At 42.1% G+C, this 22,923-nt stretch overlaps 1 protein-coding gene across 5 annotated transcripts in view; it reads right to left on the bottom strand.

Annotated features, from left to right (window-relative positions):
* MEI1 (meiotic double-stranded break formation protein 1) overlaps nucleotides 1–22,923 on the bottom strand; it is a 237,512-nt gene that overhangs the window by 61,025 nt on the left and 153,564 nt on the right. For all 5 annotated transcript variants that reach the window (XR_014454370.1, XM_083156559.1, XM_083156560.1 and 2 more), the window contains 4 exons: nucleotides 15,901–16,185; nucleotides 12,253–12,409; nucleotides 7,150–7,254; nucleotides 4,881–4,991 (listed from right to left, as the gene is read on the bottom strand). Coding sequence is in view for 4 of the 5 variants with exons in the window: in XM_083156559.1 (XP_083012685.1) it covers nucleotides 4,881–4,991; nucleotides 7,150–7,254; nucleotides 12,253–12,409; nucleotides 15,901–16,185 (658 nt within the window). In the remaining variant the exon portion in view is untranslated. The remainder of the gene's footprint in view (nucleotides 1–4,880; nucleotides 4,992–7,149; nucleotides 7,255–12,252; nucleotides 12,410–15,900; nucleotides 16,186–22,923) is intronic.

Here is a 22,923-nt window from a genome sequence, read left to right as displayed (position 1 = left end):
GTTGTACGCCCTGTCCATTCCAGAGACTAAAGCAATGGATGATTACATTCAAGAGAGTCTTGATAAAGGCTTCATTCGGCCATCTAAGTCTCCTCTCAGTGCTGGTTTCTTTTTTGTGGCAAAGAAGGATGGTTCGTTAAGACCTTGCATTGATTTCCGTACCCTCAACAAGATTACGGTAAAGAACACCTACCCCCTTCCTTTGATTACGGTTCTGTTTGACCAACTAAGATCCGCCACCATATTTTCCAAAATTGATCTGAGGGGTGCTTATAACCTCATAAGAATCAAGGAAGGGGATGAATGGAAGACGGTGTTCAGTACTCAGACTGGGCACTACGAATACCTGGTAATGCCGTTTGGCCTCTCCAATGCCCCAGCCGTCTTTCAGGACTTTATCAACGACGTCCTTCGGGAGTTCTTGGGCAAGTGTGTAGTTGTCTATTTAGACAATATTTTATTTTTTTCCTGGGACTTAGAGTCGCATAGAATACAAGTACGTCAGGTTCTGCAGAAACTGCGGGAAAATCAGTTATTCGCGAAACTCGACAAATGTGAATTTGAGGTGACTCAGGTATACTTTTTGGGATATATAATCTCTTCCCGAGGGTTCCAAATGGACCCCAAGAAATTGCAAGCCGTTGTGGATTGGGTCCGGCCCACTAACTTAAAGGCAGTCCAGTGGTTTCTTGGGTTCGCCAATTATTATAGACGTTTTATCCATGCCTTTTCCTCCATCGTGGCGCCGTTGGTGGCCCTGACCAAAAAAGGGGCGAATCCATCAGTATGAAATACTCAGGTAGAACAGGCTTTTAGGACCCTGAAGCAGGCCTTCATTTCGGCTCCGGTCCTAAAGCATCCTAACCCTGATCTGCCTTTTATTGTGGAAGTTGATGCCTCCGAAGTAGGGGCTGGGGCAGTGCTTTCTCAAAGAGATCCTGAGTCATTAGAGATCCTTGTGCCTACATGTCTAGGAAATTTTCTCAGGCAGAGTCCAATTACGATGTGGGCAATAGGGAATTGCTCGCCATCAAGTGGGCCTTTGACGAGTGGCGACAGTGGTTGGAAGGAGCTGCCCATCAGATTCTTGTCTTGACCGACCATAAGAACTTGCAATATATTGAATCAGCTAAGAGACTGAATCGCCAAGCACGATGGGCTCTCTTCTTTATGCGATTCAATTTCTTGATTTCGTATAGACCTGGGTCAAAAAACACCAGAGCTGACGCTCTTTCCAGATGTTTCATTCCTCAACAGGAAAGCAGGGGGAAGTTGGGGCCCATCATTCCCACGTCCTGTATTCATGCTGGAGTGAGTCAAACCTTGGAGGGTCTTCTTCGTCAAGCCCAGGGACAAGCTCCAGCCCAAACACCTGAGAACAGGTTGTTTGTTCCTCCTTCTTTAAGATGCAGAGTTCTGGCGGAATGCCATGACTCTAAGATTGCTGGTCATCCAGGAGTATATAAAACACTTGCTCTTCTTTCTCGTGTGGTCTGGTGGCCAGGGTAGGCCCGGGACAATAAGGATTTTGTGTTGTCTTGTCCGGTCTGTGCCCGACATAAGGTTCCATGTTCTCGACCATTAGGGGAATTATTGCCTCTGCCCGTTCCTGGCAGGCCTTGGTCTCACTTGGCCATGGATTTTATTGTTGGTCTTCTGATCTCGTCCCATTGTCAAGTCATCTGGATCGTCATCGATAGATTTTCCAAGATGGCACACTTTGTGGCCTTAAGACAGTTGCCCTCGGCTAGGGAGCTGGTCACTTTATTCCTTCAGCACATTTTTCGATTGCACGGTTTGCCCAGTGATATTGTGTCTGACCGTGGCCCACAGTTTGTGGCACAGTTTTGGAGACTGTTCTGTTCAGCCTTAAAAGTGAAGACCAGCCTCACCTCTGCGTTTCATCCACAGTCCAATGGGCAAACAGAGCGTCTGAATCAGTCTCTCAAACAGTATTTGAGGGTCTTTGTTTCCAAACTGCAAAATGATTGGGTCAGTTTCCTGCCATTACCCGAATTTGCGTATAATAACGCACATCATTCGGCCTCTAAGACCTCACCCTTTTTTGCGGTCTATGGATTCCATCCACGGGCTAACTCTTTGGGACCTGATGCCCCTGGTTCTTCTTCATCAGCTGCCTCTAGACTCAAAGTCATATGGAAGAGGGTCCATTTGGCCCTTAAAGAAGCTTCTTTCAGAGAGAAGGTATTTTCAGACAAATCCAGACGTCCTTGCCGTTTCAAGGTTGGTGACTGGGGCCCTTATTCTGGTCTGTGCGGCCGGAGCCGCATACGTTGCTCCGGCCGCACAAACCAATCCCCGCCTACAATACGGATCGCCACGGCCGTCCGTACGCGGACGGCTGGCGATCCGCATGAAAATGGTGGGGCGTACGCCTCCACCATGGTGGGAGCTGCCCCCTGCATTCGATGGTCGACGACCATCGAAGGCAGGGCCGCACGCTCCCCCCGCTCACGCAAGCTTAGAGCACACGGACAATCGTCCGTGTGAAAGCTTGTATGGGGGCTGAGAGCTGACATCCGGCGATGTCAGCTTTCCGCCCCCATCACTGGCGTCATAGCCTCATTACCATGCATACGCCCCGCGTTTGCATGGGAACGCCCATGAAACGCTGGGCGTATACATAGGTAAATGAGGCTATCAAGCCCCTCACGCCCCTATACGCCCCCTTTGCGGCGTATAATTTTTGTGTGCGGCGATTTCGCCTGCACATGCGCAGAGTGACCTCTGCGCATGTGCAGAGTGAAAACATCGGCGGTACGGCCGCACGCGGGCCGTACCGCACAGATTAGAATAAGGGCCTGGGTGTGGCTATCCACCCGTAATATAAAGCTTCACCAACCTTCGGCGAGGTTGGGGCCTCGGTTCATTGGTCCTTTTCGGATTGTCAGGAGGGTTAATCCGGTAGCATTTCGTCTTTCTCTACCTAAATCCCTCAGAATTGCGAGTACCTTCCATGCTTCACTTCTCAAGCCAGTAGTCTATTCACAGAAGTTTCCTCGCAGTATCAGGAATGGCTCCGCCCCAGTGATGGTACAAGGGCAACAGGAGTTCTGTGTGGAAAAGATCCTCGATTCCAGACTAGTGAGAGGTTCATTGCAGTTTCTGGTACACTGGAGGGGATTTGGGCCCGAAGAGAGGTCTTGGGTTTCAGAAAAAGACTTGCATTCGCCCAATCTGAGAAGGTTTTTTTTTCGACAATTCCCAGATAAACCTGGTGGAAAAGGGTTGTTAACCCTTCCTCAAGTGGGGGTACTGTTGCACGCCACCGTCCGGGAGTCCCTGCACCCGGACGGCGGATGCGGCACCTAGTGACGCGGCGGGGGACGTTGCCGGGCAGCGTCCCAAGCCTCACTCTGAACTTCCGCCCGGCCGCATATAGCTCATTGCACTGCTGCAGTAGCTTTATTCTTTCCGGTCCCCGTGGCATCTTGTCCTCGGTCCTTAGCCTGGCAGATCTGTTCCAGTGTTCCAGTCTCTCCCAGCCTTCCGTGGAAGTTTCCTTCTGAGGTCCTGCTTCTGCCTGAGCCTGCGTCTGGCCCACAGCCTCCATCTTCCCGTGGGTCACGTAAGTGCTCCATTGGAGCCTCGCTCTTATCTTGTCTTCTCCCGTGGCCCTCCGTGGCTTTGCCCCTCCGTGGGCTTATTGTTATTCTCTTTCTGTCTTTTGTACCCCTCTTTTCCCTCCGGGATCTTTTCTCTCTTTTTGTCTTTTAGGCAGGAATTGTCACCTTCCTCCATTTCCCTGTTTTGGGGAAGCCTAGCTCTGCAGGGGTTTACCATCTACCTCGGGGACTCAACAGAGTTAATGTAGGATCCACTGTGGCCATCCTAACCGGCGGCCCGGCTACGGGCTCACGCCTGACTTCCAGCCTACAATAGCCGTCAGTTGCTCCCTGTGCCCTAGCAGGCAGCGTAACAGAATTATATAAAATAAATCTGGACTGTTAGAGTACCTTGACTAAACCAATCTCCCCCTTCTTCTTTCTGACCAGCATATGCTCTCCTATTTGTCTTCTCCCCCCTAGCCCCCTTTTCCCTCCCCCTTCTCTCTCTCTCTCCAGCCGTGTACCGTCCTTCTTCAAGTACACTATTATCATAGTTATAGATTTTCATGATTCACCTCCTAACTCACTAACCGCTTAATTTCAGCCCCAACTATAACCTCACTTCCCACTTTTCTTACCTGAAGGTGTCCTCTAATGGTCCAGTTGTGGCCCTGATATTTTCTACACATCCTACACATCAGACACCTCATTATCTTCTTTGACCTAAAATACCACCTACAGTACATGCATATGATAATGAATTCTTGTCTGTTTTAATCTATACTTAATGATTCTGCTTGACTACTGCTCTGCAATCTGTTTTACTGGATCCCAATATGTTTCTGAAACCAATTTATACTCCGTGCCCTTAATTATAGAGCCCTAAACCAATCCTACTCCACATCTGCAACCTCTGCCTGCATTTCCTGCTGCCTTATTTGCTCCTCGTATGACCACCACTTCATCTTAACGCTATGCACTTGTTCTTGAATTTGCCTTCAAGACTTCTCCCACACTGACTCTCTCCTCTTGTACTCACTCCTTTACTAAAAGTTTAAGCACAATAATCCCATTTCCTCATGGTCACCTTCCATACTTCCACACAATGAATCTTTTAAAGTTCGCCCAGACTAAAAGTAGTTAAAGTAATTAAATTAATTATTCTAGTGTCTCAGTAGAACACAAACAACAACATAGATTATGGGTTATAAATTATTGATACTTACACAGGTATATCCAAAAGCTCACAACCATAGCATTAGGCAAAAACTCATAAAATATACATACTCCGTGCAATATGACACCATTTACCTCGCTTCTTCCAGCTTGTACTATCTTGATGAAGGCAACGGTATAGAAAGTTGAGTGCAGGCTTGAGAATGCTCACATTGCTGGAATTGCATTTACCAGAAATATTGCTTACTAAGTGATGAATGAAAGGCAGTATTAATATATTATAGCATATTAGTCTTGAATAACTATTATAAATTTAAAGTATTTCTACAAAAAAAAGTATCAGTAGACCTAACATTCAGTTAATCCAATAAAAACAAATACTGTATGTTATAACCTTCAATTATAATTTACTGTACAAAACACATTTAACTGTATTGCTATATTATTTAGAACAAGAGTTTGATCCTAGTTCTATATTTGTTTTATGTACTATACTACGGGTGAGATTTAATAGGATGAGAGTTTCAGAAAGTGAGAGATTTGGTGAGAAATCTCCAGTTTTTTTTAAAGCGGCAATCATTTATACTGCAAAATCAACCTGGATATTTCTCACCAAATCTCTCACTTTCTGAAACTCTCATCCTATTAAATCTCACCCTACATGTTCTTTTGTTAACATACTGTACAATAAGGTAGGCAATAGGATTTGAAAGTCCAAATACAGGGGTTTTCTTGATAAATTATGCACCCCTTTTGTGTCCGCTAGGGACTAAATACATATATGGTCAATGGGTTTGGACCGCTGATCTAAAGATATCTCACAGTCTTGTCTAAATTATTACTGAGAGCTGACGGAGTGTCAGAGACGCTCATATATGAATATATATTAAGGTTTGTGTGAGTGCATGGATATTGCTAAAGATACCACCATAAGGGTGTCTCTGTAGCGTCACGGACGCTGATAAGGTACACTATGCAGTGCTATGCTTAGGTACACCCGTAGTTAGGAATAAAGGGTAACATTACGTAAACAGCGTAACTAACTTATTGTCCATCGGTTTACTAGATTATGGAATTTCACAACATTTACAGGGACCATTAGTACACTGCCGGCACCGCTACCTGCCCACTCCCCTCCAACAAATAGTAGCTATATTATGTGCATGGCTGCCCTGAGGGTTGCCCCAGATGAGGAGTTGATCATTGGATGACCTACAGCGCATTTATGTGTCAGTGAGGAACAGGTGCACGGCATGTGATTCATCCAGCTGTGGGATTGGGGAGATGGGGCCCCTGGTTTGGGGCTGTACACGGGCACTTACTTTGCCTAATGCACAGCCTGGCTAATACTATGTGGGGGAAAGATGGCAAATTCGTTTTAAGAAAAGCAGTCCAAGGTGGACACTGGGCATGCATCTACTGTATGTATTACTTTCCCCATACTACTGCTGGAGAAATCTGAGCTTTCTCCATTGTATACCCTTCTGTGAATAGGAGGACGCACTGAAAAGCCCTGTTATGTTATCACTGAAAAAGGGCTTACCACTGCTCCATGAATAGATACCTATATCCTACATTCATCACAATACAATATTTTAATCAGTGATAGAATACTACAAAAAGTAACAGATTCCCATAGCACAAATAAGCATGTCAGCTTGCCCTCTAAACCAACTGTACTTACCTAATTTTCGGCAGCCAGATGTAAAAGTTATTTACAATTATACATGTATTTGCCTCAATTGTTACCAAAATTGAATATTGTAACACAAACTCTACATCATTTACAATATATGTAATTATGGGGTTGATTGAGACCCACCTGTAGCGTGCCGAATTTGGCCCCATCCCTGATGTTTGGGTTTTGTGCATGCGTGTTTATGTGCAAACGCTGGGGAGCGAAAAAGCCGTTTCCCCCAAGAGAGGGCAGGGGTGGACACAGGGCCGGAGCAGGGGAACACCCAGCATTTATTGGGCTCGCTGTGCATTCCCCAGAGAATGCAGACGGGCTGATGACTGCTTGGGGCAGACACATGACGTCAGCGCCCGCCCCCTTTTCAAACATCGGCTGAAACAAAAGTCCATTTTCATTGATTTATCTCAAGGGGAGAGAAATCATTCTATGGTCGGCGACCCATCGATTGATTGCTCTTCCCTTCTCTGCCTTTTGACCGCATGTGAGGGGATGTGTTCTCAGACACATTCCTTTGCATGTTACTGAGGGGATGGGGGTGGTGCTGGTGGCTGGGAAGAGTATTCGCTTACTCGCTTGCTAGGCAGTTCTGAATCAAGCCCTATGTACAAAATAAACATCTATATTTATATATGAATAGATAAATATATGAATGTGTTTTAGAACATTTTAGAAGAAATTCTTCTGCATTTATAGCTACAGGTTTGTTACCATGGTAAAGCAGCTTAAAGTATGTGCTATCCATCACACTGTCAGCAGTGTTTTCCTGCTGCATCAGGCATAGAAGGCTAAGAATCAATGGCAAGTTCTTTTTTGCTGAAAGAGAAATGATATTAGTTTAAACCATCTTACTATTGTTGGCAAATTGGGTATTAGTAACGAAAAAAAAAAAGAGCTAAGAGATAAATGTATTTCTGCACATATCTAGAGCCCTGCACATATGACCCCGTAACTACAGCATATAAACTTGGAAGTCAGCTTGCAATCTGGTTGCCATATATAAAATCCTTACCAGAGTATACAAAAATGAACCTTAGGAAGGCTGTCCAACTAACTTCATGGTATAACCTAATGTTACTACAACATAATACACCCCCCTTCTGAAGCAACCCTCACTTGTCATTGTAAACACCTTTAAGTGTGCATATCACGGCTTGTTGCCATAAAATGGTGCGAAAATGACCCACTATAATGTAAGATGTCTATACTACAACAGGATACACTCGACACATTGTTATTGTTGTAAAAGCAAATTTATTTATTAGATGTTTTTTTCTTTTATTACTTGTGTAAAGTTTATGCAAATGATTTTACAAAACAATGTATTACAAGAGCATAACAATTTTGTAATGAACAGTTCTTCAATAAAAAAGATTTGAAACTTGGAAGTCAGCATTATCAATGTCTATTTGCACTGCCAGGTAGCAGATGCAATTGTTAGTCTTCATAACAGGCATATAGGCATGTTTGTGCAGGCCTGCGTTCATGTAAACACCCTTAGTATATGTTCGGACACCCCTCGTCAGCTCTCCCACCTTTTCAGCCACAGATGAGTGTAAGTGGCAACATCTTATTCTTAAGAAACTCCTACCAGAATCCTCACAGATCTCTCAATACCATGGGGAGGGAGGGGTATCTTATTAACTGCTGTAATTTGCCACCAGTAATTGTAACCTCAGGGGCTATCCAATTAGCCCTGATAAGCTGTCGTGAACTTCCACGAGTATCGCCTGCCTCAGGCAAACAAAATCCTATAAGCAGCCTTATGTTTCAATATCTTAATAACACAAAACCAAAACTAATCTGTGTAATACCAAAATAGGTGAACTGGACAATTGGAAGCTGTCAATAGATATAACTCCAACTGTTACCTATAACCAAGATCAATATTAAATAAATTGGGAACATTGCACAGCATCCTTCACTGAAGTAATAAATCGTGGCAAATAAAAAAGGTAAAATAAAATAAAAGAAGACACCATGAGGTAGATTGAAAACACTTTTGTATTGACAATTTAGTGGGAGAGTTTGTATGTATCTGTCCCAGAGCAGGGTTAAGGGTTTCCCATAGAAGCCTCCAGCCAATCCATGGTAAATAAAAATATTACAGTAGTCTTGAGGTTGCCATAGAGAGGGTGTGTGGGGGACTGTGAATCCATTGTTGTAGGATCGCCTTCTTCCCTACTGCTTATCAGTTTTAGGGATATCAGGTTGGTCCACCAAAGGACCAAAAACAGCCCAAGAGATGGTGCATCTAAAGCGGATGCCTAGTACCAAAGTACCATATAGGTGCAGGCCATGCCAAAATGTCTGAGATACAGGACAGTCCCATAAACAATGCATGATATCTGCCTCTTTGGCAGTACATTTATTACATCCCGATCCCTCAGCTATACCCAACAAATAGTCCTGCTTAAGTGAGACGTATGGCCATTTCTTGAGATATATATATATATATATATATATAGGAAAACTTTGGGAAGTCCGCACACCTTGCAGGGTTTAAGTTGGGTGCCAGGTCCACACAGAAATATAAGAAAACTTAATATCCAGGGATATATGAAGGACAGCACTCCTTGATTTTTAAAGTCCAGTAGGCACAATTTATTTCTTATCAATAAATTTTGAGCATCAGACTTGTATGCAAAACACTTATTAAGAATAGTGAGGGTCACACATATAATCACCCATCCTTGCAGTTTAAGCAGTCGGCAGTCGACGGTACCGTTTCGGCTAAACAGCCTTTCTCACAGACTGACCCAAGCATACTAACACTCAAGCCGTGTTAAATAGGCACCGTCACCTCACACAATAAACTCACACAGCTGCTGTGTGTCACTCATCAACCAATCACAGTTAAGACAGCCCAATTGCACGTATGCCCGGAACTCCATATAAGGAGTATAGTTTAATGAATGCAGAGTACATTGACCGCTCCCCCCACTTGCGTGGGCCTCATCTACCAATCACCAGTCTACCTTGTAGCCACTCACCCCAGACGTGTGTGCGTACAGGCGCCGGGAGACGAAGGTGGAACGCTGCGCTTCGCGCGGCGTCAACCGCGTCAGCACTAGGTGCCAATGACGTTAGGTATCTGTAGGGGAGTCGGTGTTACACGCCATCACCTGGCGCGATCCAGACTTCTCCCCTGGACCGCATCATGAAACGCTCCGCCATCTTGGAGGTGGTAAGGAGACGTGAAATTACGGGACGAGGGTTGCGGCAGCCATCTTGAGGGAGTCACGGCTCCCGGCTCACTAGAACTGCAATATTGGAGATAAATCTCTTATTTATGGCAAATCATGTGCTAAATGTGGGTTAGTCACTGGGATGGTTGATGGGTTTCACTACAACACAAGTAAATGTGAAAAATCAAATGAAAAAATATCAAAGGTATATACATTTTTACAGTAATCAACATTTTCCAAGGGGGACACCTAGCGCAAAGGAGGTCTCCAAATGACAAACGAAGCCCATAGGTAATGATTAGAGTGGGCAAACATATTGTCGATTAGGGGCAAGGTGCCTGAGAAGCTGGGTTGCTACAGATAGGCTGAGAGGGGGTATTCCTCATTAAGTCCCTTCGGGGATAAAGTGTCCAATTTGCGTATCCATTGACACTCTCTTTGCAACAACATTTTGTGTCTATCACCACCTCTCCTCAATGGAGGTATATGATCAACTATCGTGAACTTGAAGTCTCGTAAAGAATGTCCAGCAGACATAAAGTGTCTCGCCACCGGGGGCGTGTTATATATATATATATATATATATGTCTAGAACGATAGAAAGAAGCGCTCCATAGTGCAGTTATCCCAGTATAAAAGATTTATTCTTTAAAAAGTTTCCTCGGTTTGGACAATAAAGGTCCCGTACCACATGAGGCGGTATCAGTACCGCACAATGACAGCATAAGATACAGTATTCCACTGTTTGATGGAGCGGTTACACTCTCCTCTCCGTCTCCGTCAGTCTCAATCGTTTGAATGACGCTAGGCCACGCCCCTACGCGTTTCGTCACTTCGGACTTAGTCAGAGGGCTGGCCTAGTGCAGTCAAGCTCCTCTATATATCTGAATCTTAATTAAAATCCTCAGACCACTGTGTTCAATTACAACAGTTAAAACGGCATACACCTATTCTTTGCAATCGGCCACTATGACCGCAATGGAAATGCATTTAAAAAAGCGATACATAAAGGTATATATATAAAAACATATATAAAATACATTCATAAAAAGCCGTTCATAATCTCGAGCAGCATATAACACACAAATTTTCTTAAAAATCGGTACACCATATACCACAATAAAACCGATGTACCGATTTTTAAGAAAATTTGTGTGTTATATGCTGCTCGAGATTATGAACGGCTTTTTATAAATGTCTTTTATATATGTTTTTATATATACCTTTATGTATCGCTTTTTTAATTGCATTTCCATTGCGGTCATAGTGGCCGATTGCAAAGAATAGGTGTATGCCGTTTTAACTGTTGTAATTGAACCCAAAGAGGGGTCTTTACTGGGTATGGACAGCACAATTATCTTGGCTTCATTAAAGTATAGTGGAATAGACTAGGATGTGAGAATATAAAGTCAATGCAAACTTGATAAATTAGTAATACAGATGACAATGGGATAAGGTCATCTATTTTCACCTTTCTCAAACTAGCCTTAATGGAAACCTGAAAGCAAATTCACACTGTGACTGCTTTTTCTATGGACAGCCTACAGGGAATATATTGTAAGTATAGAGGCTTTTTTTTTTTACTAGAAAAAGCTCTCAGTGGAGGCAATCATCAATTAGACATCCAATGAGATATTACTTTGGTTAATTTGCAGTGTACAATTTCTTGAGACCATCTGAAATGGTCCCTTATTCAAATGATCTGCAATTTGATGCTCTGTTGCCCATCTGTAGGACTGGATAAATCTGCCTGCGGAACTATTTCTGATCACAGGCTTTGTGCTCAGACCCAGTTTCTTGTCTGTCTGTCCACTCTGTTTCCACTGCCAATGAACAGATCACCAGTGCAGCCATTTTGTCAGTGCTCACACCACTGCTGCTCACACCAACAATCATATCACATTCAAAGTTCATTAGATAGCATCATATATCCATTATATCATTATATATCACTTTTCCGTCAAACAAATGGATACTCCTGTGTAGGGATTTATATAGGTCACATATGTGCTATATACAGTAGGGCACATATAATCTGCAGTGCTTTACAGAAAATGTCCCTGCCCCTGTAATATTTAGTTATGGGGTTTTGGACAAGGCTGTGAATTGTTTGTCCACATAATTTGATCTGCATTCACAATCACTGCTTTTGCATGCCACATTGATCATATAAAAAAATAATTTAGTCCTGGACTACCAACCTGTGGCACCCCTGTAAATGTCACAGGGCACACCTATGGTAATTCGGCTGCCAGTATGGGAACCACTGTACTATAGTATTTTTCTGTCAGAATCCAATTAATCTTCCAGTACATTGAATTGTAAAAACCTGGGGGAAAGCCTGGCATATACGGACAGCACATACAATCTCCACGCAGATAGGGCCTTGGTTAGAACCAGGACGTCCGTGCTATGAGTCAGCAAACTATTCTGTTTCTGTTTTGCCCAGTAAATATGGGGAATGCTGCAAGGGATTTGTTTTTTTTCTCTTTTCTATACTTGTATCGATTTAATGTAATTATGTTTAATATTTTTTAATAAACAATAAAATTAATGTTATTAACTTGTTGTCTTGACATGCTGAATAAAACAATCCCTAGAATAGAATAATGTATCATCACAATACCTTGAAAATTTGAGGAGATTAAGGTTTCTTGCAATATTTGCAGAATATAATTTAAAAGAAGTTTAGAAGCAGGAAATTTGTCATTTCCAAGTAGAAAAGTTTGTAGTATCACAAGGACTTTATTAGCTAAATCCGCTGAACCACTATGTAACAGATCCTGGAAGGAAATTGTTTTGATATTATTTTCAATCTAAAATATGAGAAGTGAAACATAAATAGTGGGAGATGTAAAAGAGCATTTTAAAATACAATTTTATCCACCTCCACTGCACACCTCATACGCTCAATTGATACCGATGTGTACATACACCTATATGGGGGCCGATTCAGACCTTCTCCAGCTGGTCCGAACTCACACCTTCCGGCGATGGCTGAGGTCTGCTCATGGACATTGTCGCCAATGTGCATGTGCAGGCCCTGGCTGCAAGCGCCTTTGGCAAATTTTTCCTTCGCCAAGGCGCTAGCAGCCTGAGTGACAGGCAGGGGCATTCTTATGTGGTACCCAGTGTTTCATGGGCATGCCCACAAGTATGGTAGGCGCGCCCATAGAAATGTTGGGTGGGCCCCAGCAAATGCAGGTATTCCCCTGCATGCTAGAAGCAGGCAAATGACGTCAGCGCGCACCCCGATTTCTTGTAGCTGCAAGCAGCCACCTAGTGACTCCTAGGTCACGCAGCGTCTGAGCGCCGGGCAGAGGAGAAATCATTTGATGGTAAGCACCCATTGAATGATTTATTCTCTCTGCGGGTGCTAGAAAACGCATATGAAAATATTAAATTATAACTTTTATTTCTTAAATAATAAAAGCTACGAGTATAAAACACATCTACTGTAGGTGAAATAAACAAAAATAGTGAAGGTGTGAATTAAAAATAAAGTTTTGTTTCAAAACTTTGATGTATCCAGTGTCTTATTCTCATAATACTAAACACAGTACAGATGGAGCCCCTCTCATTATTGACCGGCTCTCGCCAGACCGTCCCCGCTGGCGGGAGCCGGCGGAGAGGAACTCCATTAAACTGGGGCGCACGCGCGTCCCAGTCTCTCGGCAGCTGGGTGTCGGGACCCTGCCCGTCTCCGCTTCAGGGAGATGGGCAGGGTTAGGGGGGGATCGGGCGGCGAGGGGAACTGTCGCCGTCAGCGGGGGAGGCGGCGGGGACCCGGGGGGGAGCTCCTCCATTGCCACGGGCTGTGTGAGTGTCTCATGCGCGCGCGCCCCCTGGCGGGAGCTGGCGGCTGGCGATAAAAACACCGGCCTCTGCAAAGACTAGACGGGCTACATCTGTAAGTCAGACTGTAAGTGTCCCACTGTTTACAGTAGTAATACTAATTGCTTCTCAACTTAATTACAGTGGGGCTATGATTAAATTAGTATTGGTATAAATGAGCTGATCTAATTTCCTAACGTCTTAGGAATTAAGGGGTGTACTAATGGTGAGATTTTGGCAGGAGATTTTCACTAGATAGCCAAAATCTCCCAGTTTTTCTCCTTGTCTTGCATAGAATGACTGTGCAGGCAATTTTGGCTAGATCATTAGTTCAGATTATCCAGTATGTTGCATTATCGTTCTCCCCTAATCACAGATCTTGAAAGGTAAATAGCACAGGTTATTAATAGATCCTACAGGTTGTAGCAAGGCATTGATTGCCTGTATCTCACTGTGTATGGTCGACAGGGTCTAAAGGTCGACATGGAAAAGGTCGACAGGCAATAGGTCAACGTGGTCAAAAGGTCGACATAGGAAGGTCGACATTAAAAAGGTCAACATGCATATTTTACTACATTTTCAGCCGACATGTGCCGACAGGCGGTATTTCATGCCCTACCATCCACTTGGGCGTGGTGGGAGAATAAAATAGTGTGCCATGTGCAGCGTGGCACTGAGTCCGAAGCATGGCGAGCGGACACGGTACACTTAGACAGTGTCCATGTCGACCTATGTCGACATAGACACCCTAATAACATAAAAAATTCATGTCGACCGTTTGAATGTTGACCTTTTTCATGAGGACCATTTAACTATGTTGACGTTTTACCTGTCGACCGTAAGACCCTTTTGACCCTGTCGACCTTATGACTGTCAACCATTAATGGTCGACCATTTGACTGTCTATGATGAGTCTGTCTATGATTTATACCATAACCGATTTCTTACTAGCATTCCCAAAATATCTAGATATCTTGCTTACTCCATTCTACTGCTTCAATGTCATTCATATACATTGGTTATCTAATATCAAAGTCAGCACTACCCTATTTGTGTGTTTATCCAGCAATTGTATCTACTCCTACAGTGCTACCATCTTACCTGCCTTTGTGTGTCTTCTACTTAGGAACTACTTTTTGTGTCACATGTCATGGTTCTATGTTGTAAAGTGCTGTCTTTGCTTGTTCCACTTGCCAATATTTAGGTTGATTCCTACACTACTGATCTCCAATGAAGGCTGTTCCTGCTTCTCCTACCTGATTCCAGGGTTGGAGGGTTTTCAGCTCTCATGCTCTCTTATCTGAGGTGCTGATGTGCTGGGTAATATGTCTCTTTGTCCAGCTCTGAATCTCTGGGTGAGATTAAATAAAATGAGAGATTCAGAAAGTGAGAGATTTGGTAAGAAATCGGCAATCATTTACACTCCAAAACCAGTTTGATTTTGACGTGTAAATGATTGCCGCTTTAAAAAAACTGGAGATTTCTTACCAAATCCTCACTTTCTGAATCTCTCATCCTATTAAATCTCACCCAAAATCTCCATTCTCTATTCCCTGCTAGTGTTGTAGGGGTTGGACCTATTCAGGTTCAGATAAGGCTGTCTGGATTCCAGTCTGGTATTCTGGTGGCTATCAAGAGGCTGGTGTTGTCATCTAGCATAACCCATACAGCCTTTGACCATCTAGCCTCATTCATTAACCACTTCATGAGCATGTTCATACAGTATTACACCTTTGTTAGCAGAGCCCAATGGTCCTGATACAGATCACAAACTTTTATATTCCTTAACAAAATGTATTTGTAGTTAAATAAGTTGCTATTAGCTATGAGAATGATGTTGATAAGTGTACCAGTATTGTCTGGGTCTTGAAGGCCAGAAATTAAGCCAACTTGGTTTAATGAGGGAACTAATGAGGGAATACTCAGTACAATTCGGGTAGTCTGAAAGTGGTCTATATCTAGTTCTTAAGTGGTGTCATCACTTTGTTCATGAAAAAATATGACCCCTGCACTGAGGTGGCATCAACAAATTTCCATCCAGCAAGAATTCAAGGATAAAGATCAAAAACCAACTGGAAAAGGCCAACCAAAAACCTTTCATAAAAGGAAGTATTAAAACGACCAGTTAAAGGAACTGCAGATGATATAATGGATGACTGCAGTGGTAATATCTAGTTTTATTTCTAAATACTTCAGGACTTTTTGAATGTTTTAGTATTTTCGAACATACCAGCAAAATAAGAATTACATCCGGATATATATGTGTCTCATGGAATTCAAGATTTTAAACATTTTCAACTGTAATTGTTGAGTATCCTGCAACCTCCCATATCACTATGTTTCCTTTTAAATTGGAATTAATTTGATTTAAAAACTATACTCTTTGATAGAGAAAAATGACAAATATAGAAAATGATCACATAATGTATAGAGAACATACCAGCAAAATAAGAATTACATCCGGATAGATGTGCAGAATACTTAATATTGGATTAGAACTACATTGGGTAGCAGGCATGAGTTTAGACACATTGCCTGATTCTGATTCATTGCTGACTCCGCTGCAATATTCATTAATGATCCAAAGTTCCATGACTTGTCTACCATATTTCTCCATCAGTTGAGGATAGCGGAAGAAGAATTTGAGGAAAAGAGGTTGATGAAAGTAGACCAGACGGATTTCAGGAACATTCTCTAGTATTTTACAAATCACATTTATTGAAATCTGCATGGAATTAAAGAAATAACTATTAGATTTAAGGCATAAGAATGCATTTACTTATTCTGAAATCTTATTTTATAATGTTATAAAAACTAGGTTCAATTTAATAGGATAAAGCATTTCATTTTTATATATTTTTAATCTGTAAATTTTTCTCCAGTAGGACTCAAAATCACAGGTATTAAAAACACTACAAAAGATTTTGTGTTACAGCAAATGGAGAACAATAAAGAAATAAATAAAATCACAACACTTAGAGAAAGTATAATAAAGGAGTTGTATATTCCACACATGAAAAGTACCAAGGCAGTTATTTTGGTGCACAATGTTGGATTATACATCTAGAAGAGATTCCCCAAAATGGGAAGTTGCAGTGTCCTAACACTAGGAGAAAGGTCCCAACATAACCTACAGTATCATCCCATTCAAGTGTACAAAGTGAGCCATGTTGGGCACACTATGAAGGTTACACTGTTGAAGATATGCCATCCCTGGACCCAAGGCATCTATTATTCTTCACTTTACCTGCTTCTGTCTAGTTACCCTCACACCATTCTCATATTCTAGTCATCTCCCAATTTTAATGGCACACAGTTATGCTGTCCCCCAATTGTTTTAGATTTTACTGCCCCTACTTTCAGACCTAAATAGCCATTGCGATAATCCAACAACCTTCAATTTTTAGCACATGCACCCAATTACACACATATTTGATTACTATTTTCATGTCCCTTACCTATACTATCCACCTCCACTAGACCCCATTGTTTACTTGTCTCCATTATTTTACAATTCATGTATTGTGATATTACACTTTTCCCCTATCTCCCCCCCTTGACATTTTGATATAACATTTCAAGTGTTGTATCTGTTTTCATTGCATAATCCTTTTGAGCATCATTTTTGACCATCCGCATTGAATGTGATGTTATCCTTCTTTATTCCCCATTGCTAATTTTCTGTATAATTCTCTATTTTCCTATTTATCTGCATATATATATTTGGTGTAAGATTTTATCACTGCATTGATATCTCTTTATCCATATGAAAATGTGATAACACTTGTTTATTTTTCCCCTTATGATTCACATTTAAAATTTTACATTCCCTATTCAACCAGATTTTTTTTACTGTACATTGTCCTTGATGCTTTAACTGTATCCTTCACCATTTACTTAGTGTAAGAATTTTAGTCTTTGAAACTAACTATTTATATCACAACTGAATCACTTACCGGTAACTTTTAAAAACTTTGACATTTTTATCTTCTACTTATCTTACTTTGAATTTTTAAATAACTTTAGTAAAACATAATATGTATTTGAAATCTGAAATTCAAACTGTTTATTATTCCATTACCACTTTTTTCACTGCCCAATCACTGCAATAACACTACATTTGGAGTTCATGATATACATCACAAAATAGAATGCATTCTCTTTATTAAACAAATAAAACATCTTCATTTATTTCTCAACTGAGCCAACTATGCAACTAAAGACAATTGTATAAAAAAAAAAAAACAATTCTTACAGCTACATTATTATCATTGTTTGACTCAATAATTACTCTAGTTTTAATTATTGCATTTTAATTATTCTAACATGTACAATGTTCTAATTTTTCCATTTAGGTTTCATAAATAACTAACTTTTCCATATGAACCACTTTGGTGAAAATTTCCAGGCATACCACCAGCATGTAGGTGTGCGCCAGTGGTGCCTCCAGCTGTGTACCACTGGCGCACCATCTCTAAGGGCACCCCCTGTCATCGCTTCCCCCTCCTGTTGCCTCATACTCCGGAGCTCCCTGGCGCTTCCCATTCGCTGCAGTGAGCAGGCGCTGGTGGCAGGCCCCGCTCGGGAAAGTTCGGGGCTGCTCGTGAGTTCGGGCACCTGAGTCCCCGCAAGCCACCCCGAACATCCTTGTGCCTGCCTCCTGGTCACTGCTGTGAATCGTGGTGGTTGGCAGCGGCGGAGGAACCCCGGCGATGGTGGTGAGCAACAGAGGAGGGGATGGGGAAGGCTGCCACATCTGTGGTGGGTATTTCTGGGGCAGAATAAACCTGCCCAGGTAGGTTTGTCCTGCTCCAGAAAACCCACCACTCAAGGGTTTAAGCCAGTAGATAAAAGATTTAATAGTTTATTATTATTATTATTATTACTACTGCTGTTTGTCTAAATAATTATAACTGCAGTGCATTCTCAACTTTCTAACTTCTACTCAAGCTTATACACAATCAAAACAGCGCTGTTGGAATTCAAAAAATTATATTACAACATATACCGGCCGCTAAAAAACTTTTTTGAACACACCATGCTTTTGACACTATTTTATCAAAGGTTCATAATTAGCTAAAAAATAACATTTATAACATTAACCAATATTAAAGGTTGTAGACCCTTAAAATGAAGACCCTTGAAATTGATAGTCCTTGGATTCAATAAAAAGCTGTAAGTCACAGTTCTCTCACAGCTGTTGTCAAAGTAAGTCTACGGTTTTTGTCACACAGTATAACAACTGTGTGGCAGAAATCCCAAAAATTATTAGTAAGAACATGTCATTACTACCGCAAGATGATCACCTAAAAAATTAAATAGAATCACATACTGTAGTAAAGTTATCGTTAGGAAAGCCGAGAATCTAAAATTTAAACTACTGGCTAGTCATTTCAAGAAAAAGGACATTAAAATAGACGGAAATAGGGGGAAGATTTGGCTTCCAACACCCCCTTCAGGTTATCATATGTGTGGCAATTATAATTGCCCAACATGTATGTCCTCTGAAAGAAAAACTTTGGAAAATATGTCCTTCACAACCAAAGAGATATTTAAGATCAAGAACTTCCTAAATTGAAAATCATCATACTATGGCCCTTATTCAGATCTGGTTGCAGTACAACATTGTTTGGAAAATGGGCAAAACCATGTGCACTGAAGGTGGGGCAGATGTAACATGTGCAGAGAGAGTTCCATTTGGGTGGGGTGTGTTGAAACTGAAATCCAAATAAAAATAATGCAGCCAGTATTTACCCTGCACAGAAACAAAATAACTCACACAAATCTAATTCTCTCTGCACATGTTACATCTGCCCCACCTGCAGTGCACATGGTTTTGCCCATTTTCCAAACAAAATTGTACTGCGATCAGATCTGAATAAGGGCCTTTATGTGATATAGGTTGAGTATCCCTTATCCAAAATGCTCAGAAATAGAAGAATTTTGGGTAACGGATTATTCCATATTTCTCAATATTTTTATATTTCAATGAGCTACAGTATCTAGAGGTATCTTCCATTTATGTTGTATATACACACATCAAAAACATGAAATACACACAAATGTATTTTATTTGTGTATTAAACAAGGATTAAGAAAATAAAACAAAGTTTGCGTAATATCTCAGATATTGAGTATGAATGCTAAGCAATTATTTTCTTGCACATATTTAGTGCCAATTACATATCATTTCCTCAGTAGTGACAGTCACAGATGTACCCAGTAGGTTTTTCCATTCTGGAAACTATGGATAAGGGATAAGGGATACTCAACCTGTATATTTTATTGACTGTGAGTGTGGTCTACAGTATGTAGGCCATAATACAAGAAGTTTACACAAAAGGTTCATGGAACATCAGCATAATATTTTGGGAAGAATTAGAACACACCTACTGTCAAAGCATGTCTCAAAGTCTAAAAAAGGTTTCTGTAAAAGTAAAACCTACAAAAAAGGTGGAGATAGGTTTGGAAATTTATGTAGAAGGAAGGCCTACTGGATTTTCCAGTTAGTCACCATGATCCTCAGAGGATGAAACAATAAAACTTAACAACATCTATGGATTATAAGTCTTCCCCTGCCTCTATAAGTAATTACACACACACACACACACACACACACACACACACACACACACACACACACACAACAATTAATACTCAGCACTGAAATTTAAATACCTATAATGTAATCAGCAGGATGGGTGCCCTCCAAAAGAACAGATACAAAGATAAACACAAGCGGCACTCACGGACTTAAAGGCAGAAACAAGCAGATGGCTTCAACCTTGCGATTTATTCAACCTTCGTCAGGAACACAGAAGTATAACACACAGTGTGCTTAAATACATATAGACAAGAAATCCCTAAAATCCACATGAAACCCCGACCAGTGCACCTGGTGGCATTATCATACCTGGCCTTCATAACTGTATTCTACCTCACTCTGATAAGCTATTTAGTTGTGTTATATAATATGGGATGCAGAAACTGTTTGTTTTACACATGTCTTTTGACTTGACTACTTGTTTACATTTTCGTGTACTGGGTGATGATGTAATGAACACAAGGTGAGGCCAGGTATGATGATGTCATCAGATGTACTGGACATGCATGTGGATTGGAGGGATTTTAATGTCTGTATGTATTTAAGAACGATGTGGGCGAGATGTAAAAAAAAAAATTCACACAGGTAATAGGGTGCAAATTTTTATACTAAGACAGATATTGAATCAGCATATACTCCTGGACATTCTTGCAACAAATGAATGGAGCTTCACTAACAGACTAAAAGTAGTTCACTTTAGCAGATTTTGAGCTGAAAGTGGCCGGGTGATGAGCGGTGAGCGCTAATGCGTGCTACCGCATCATCGTCAGCCAACGGTGTCTGTTGGGCTGATTTAGCAGCTATGGAAAGTGGTTCACCCCCTGTGAAAATCGCTGGGACGGATGAAAATCGCTCAGTTTGTATGCACTGAGCAATTTTCTGGCAGTGATTTTCAGATCATTGCTCCTCATACACGCTGGGCCAAAATTCACACTGTGTATGCATCTTAAGTATGTCTAACAAAAGAGTCAAATTAATTAGTACTAACTGTTTTTGAGCAACTCTCACATTTCAGCATTAGAAGATAAGAGTCACACTAAACAACTGTACAGAGCTGCATTAAGCCTAAGGATCGAATGGTTTCTGCCTATTGCTTTTTAATCTATTAGCTGTGTGTGAACTGTGACTAATAGATTGGTCAAGTCCAAGGATTCAAACTAATGTATTAAGCCTGGAGAAGGATCTCCTGACGAAACAGAGGCCTCAGTCGAGACCTTCAGTGGATTGCGAGAGCCTGTCCATCCCCACTGAATGTCTCAAACCCAAGAGCGCCCCCCCCCCCTCCACCGCATCAAGGGGCAGCGGCGGTGGACCTCAGCATGGAGAGGGCCCAACTCCGGCCCCCAGCCTCATTAACTCTCACTGACTCCACCACACACACACCCTGGCTCTCCCCCTGGCTCCAGCCAGGGCCCCTGACACTCTGACCCACCCCCCGCCCAAATAGGGACAGATTCAGAATCCATCCATGCTGGCTGACTCCTGTGGTGTGCTGAAAGAGAGATGGCCTGTTGAGCCTTCTACTGCTGCCTTGTGCTGTAAGTAGCAATGATCAAGATGGCGCTGCTGATGACTGCCTAGGAACTGTGCCGCTCAGCCAAAATATGTACTCCGTGTCTCCCTTGTCTTTTCCATCACTCTCCCAGGGTACGCCTAGTGCATATTTGCACATATCTATTTGTGTTCTATATCTGTACTGTTCACTGTTTAATTGTTACCCATCTGACTGTTGCAACAACCAAGTGGTGCCGCTGATGGCTGCCTAGGTGCTGTGCAATTTAACAAATATATATTCCCTGTGTCTCCCCTGTCCTTGTCTATCAAGTATACCTGGCCAAATAAAGCTAATTCTGATTCGGAGATAAAATGGAGATAAAGTGGAAGGTTTGATAAGGCAACCAGCCAATCAGCTATGTTTGAAAAATAACAGTTAGCACTAGATTGGCTGGTACATTATCACCTTTACTTTATCTCTTCACCAGGCTTAATACTGTACATCTGCCCCATTATTTGTTGATACTAACTGCCGCTAATGGGTACCGCAATTACTAACACTACTGCATTTGATGAACGGCATTTGTAATTATAACAGCTTGAGAGAACTGTGATTTAAGGCTCATACACACTAGAAGATATTGGCATCAATATCGTTAAGAAAGGGGCTTCTGAGCAATATTGATGACAATATCTTCTAGTGTGTATGTCTATTATTGTTAACGGTTGTTGGCATCTTCTGGGCACGCAGCTCAATCAGGTCAATGTTGCTCATGTCGCTTGTGCACATTGTACAGTGTGTGGCAGTGATAAGCGACATTAATGATACTGATCAGCAGCTGCTGTCAACCTACTGTGGTAGCAGCTGCCTGCCGTTGCTCCTCTGTCCCGGCACATAAAGCTCCCGCCCGGCTGCCCCTTTGATAAAATCAGCGGCAGCAGTGACTGAAAATGGGTGGAGCGACAGGGCCAGAGCTTCACGGACAGAGGGATGGATCTACATGAATGGAGGGATGGAGCTACATGGATGGAGGGGGCGGGGCTACACTGGAGCAGGGCTGAGCCGCCAGAATTAGGTAAATTGTGGGTTTTACATATAGGCAGCGCTACTACTGTATGCAACTGGTAGCTGGTGTGGGCTTTACATGTAAACAATGATACACTTGTCAGAAACTGGTGTGGGCATTACATGTAAGCAGCGCTACTACTGTCGGCAACTGGTGTGGGTGTTATGTGTAAGCAGCGTTACTACTGTCGGCAACTGGGGTGGGCATTAACGTGTAATTTGCGTTACAACTGTCGGCAACTGGTGTGGCATTATGTGTAAGCAGCGCTTCTACTGTCAGCAACTGGTGTGGGTGTTAT

This window comes from Crinia signifera, chromosome 8 (assembly GCF_055691185.1).
Source record: "Crinia signifera chromosome 8, ASM5569118v1, whole genome shotgun sequence".
In the NCBI taxonomy this organism is placed as follows: domain Eukaryota; kingdom Metazoa; phylum Chordata; class Amphibia; order Anura; family Myobatrachidae; genus Crinia; species Crinia signifera.
This window is presented reverse-complemented; position numbering and strand designations above follow the sequence as displayed.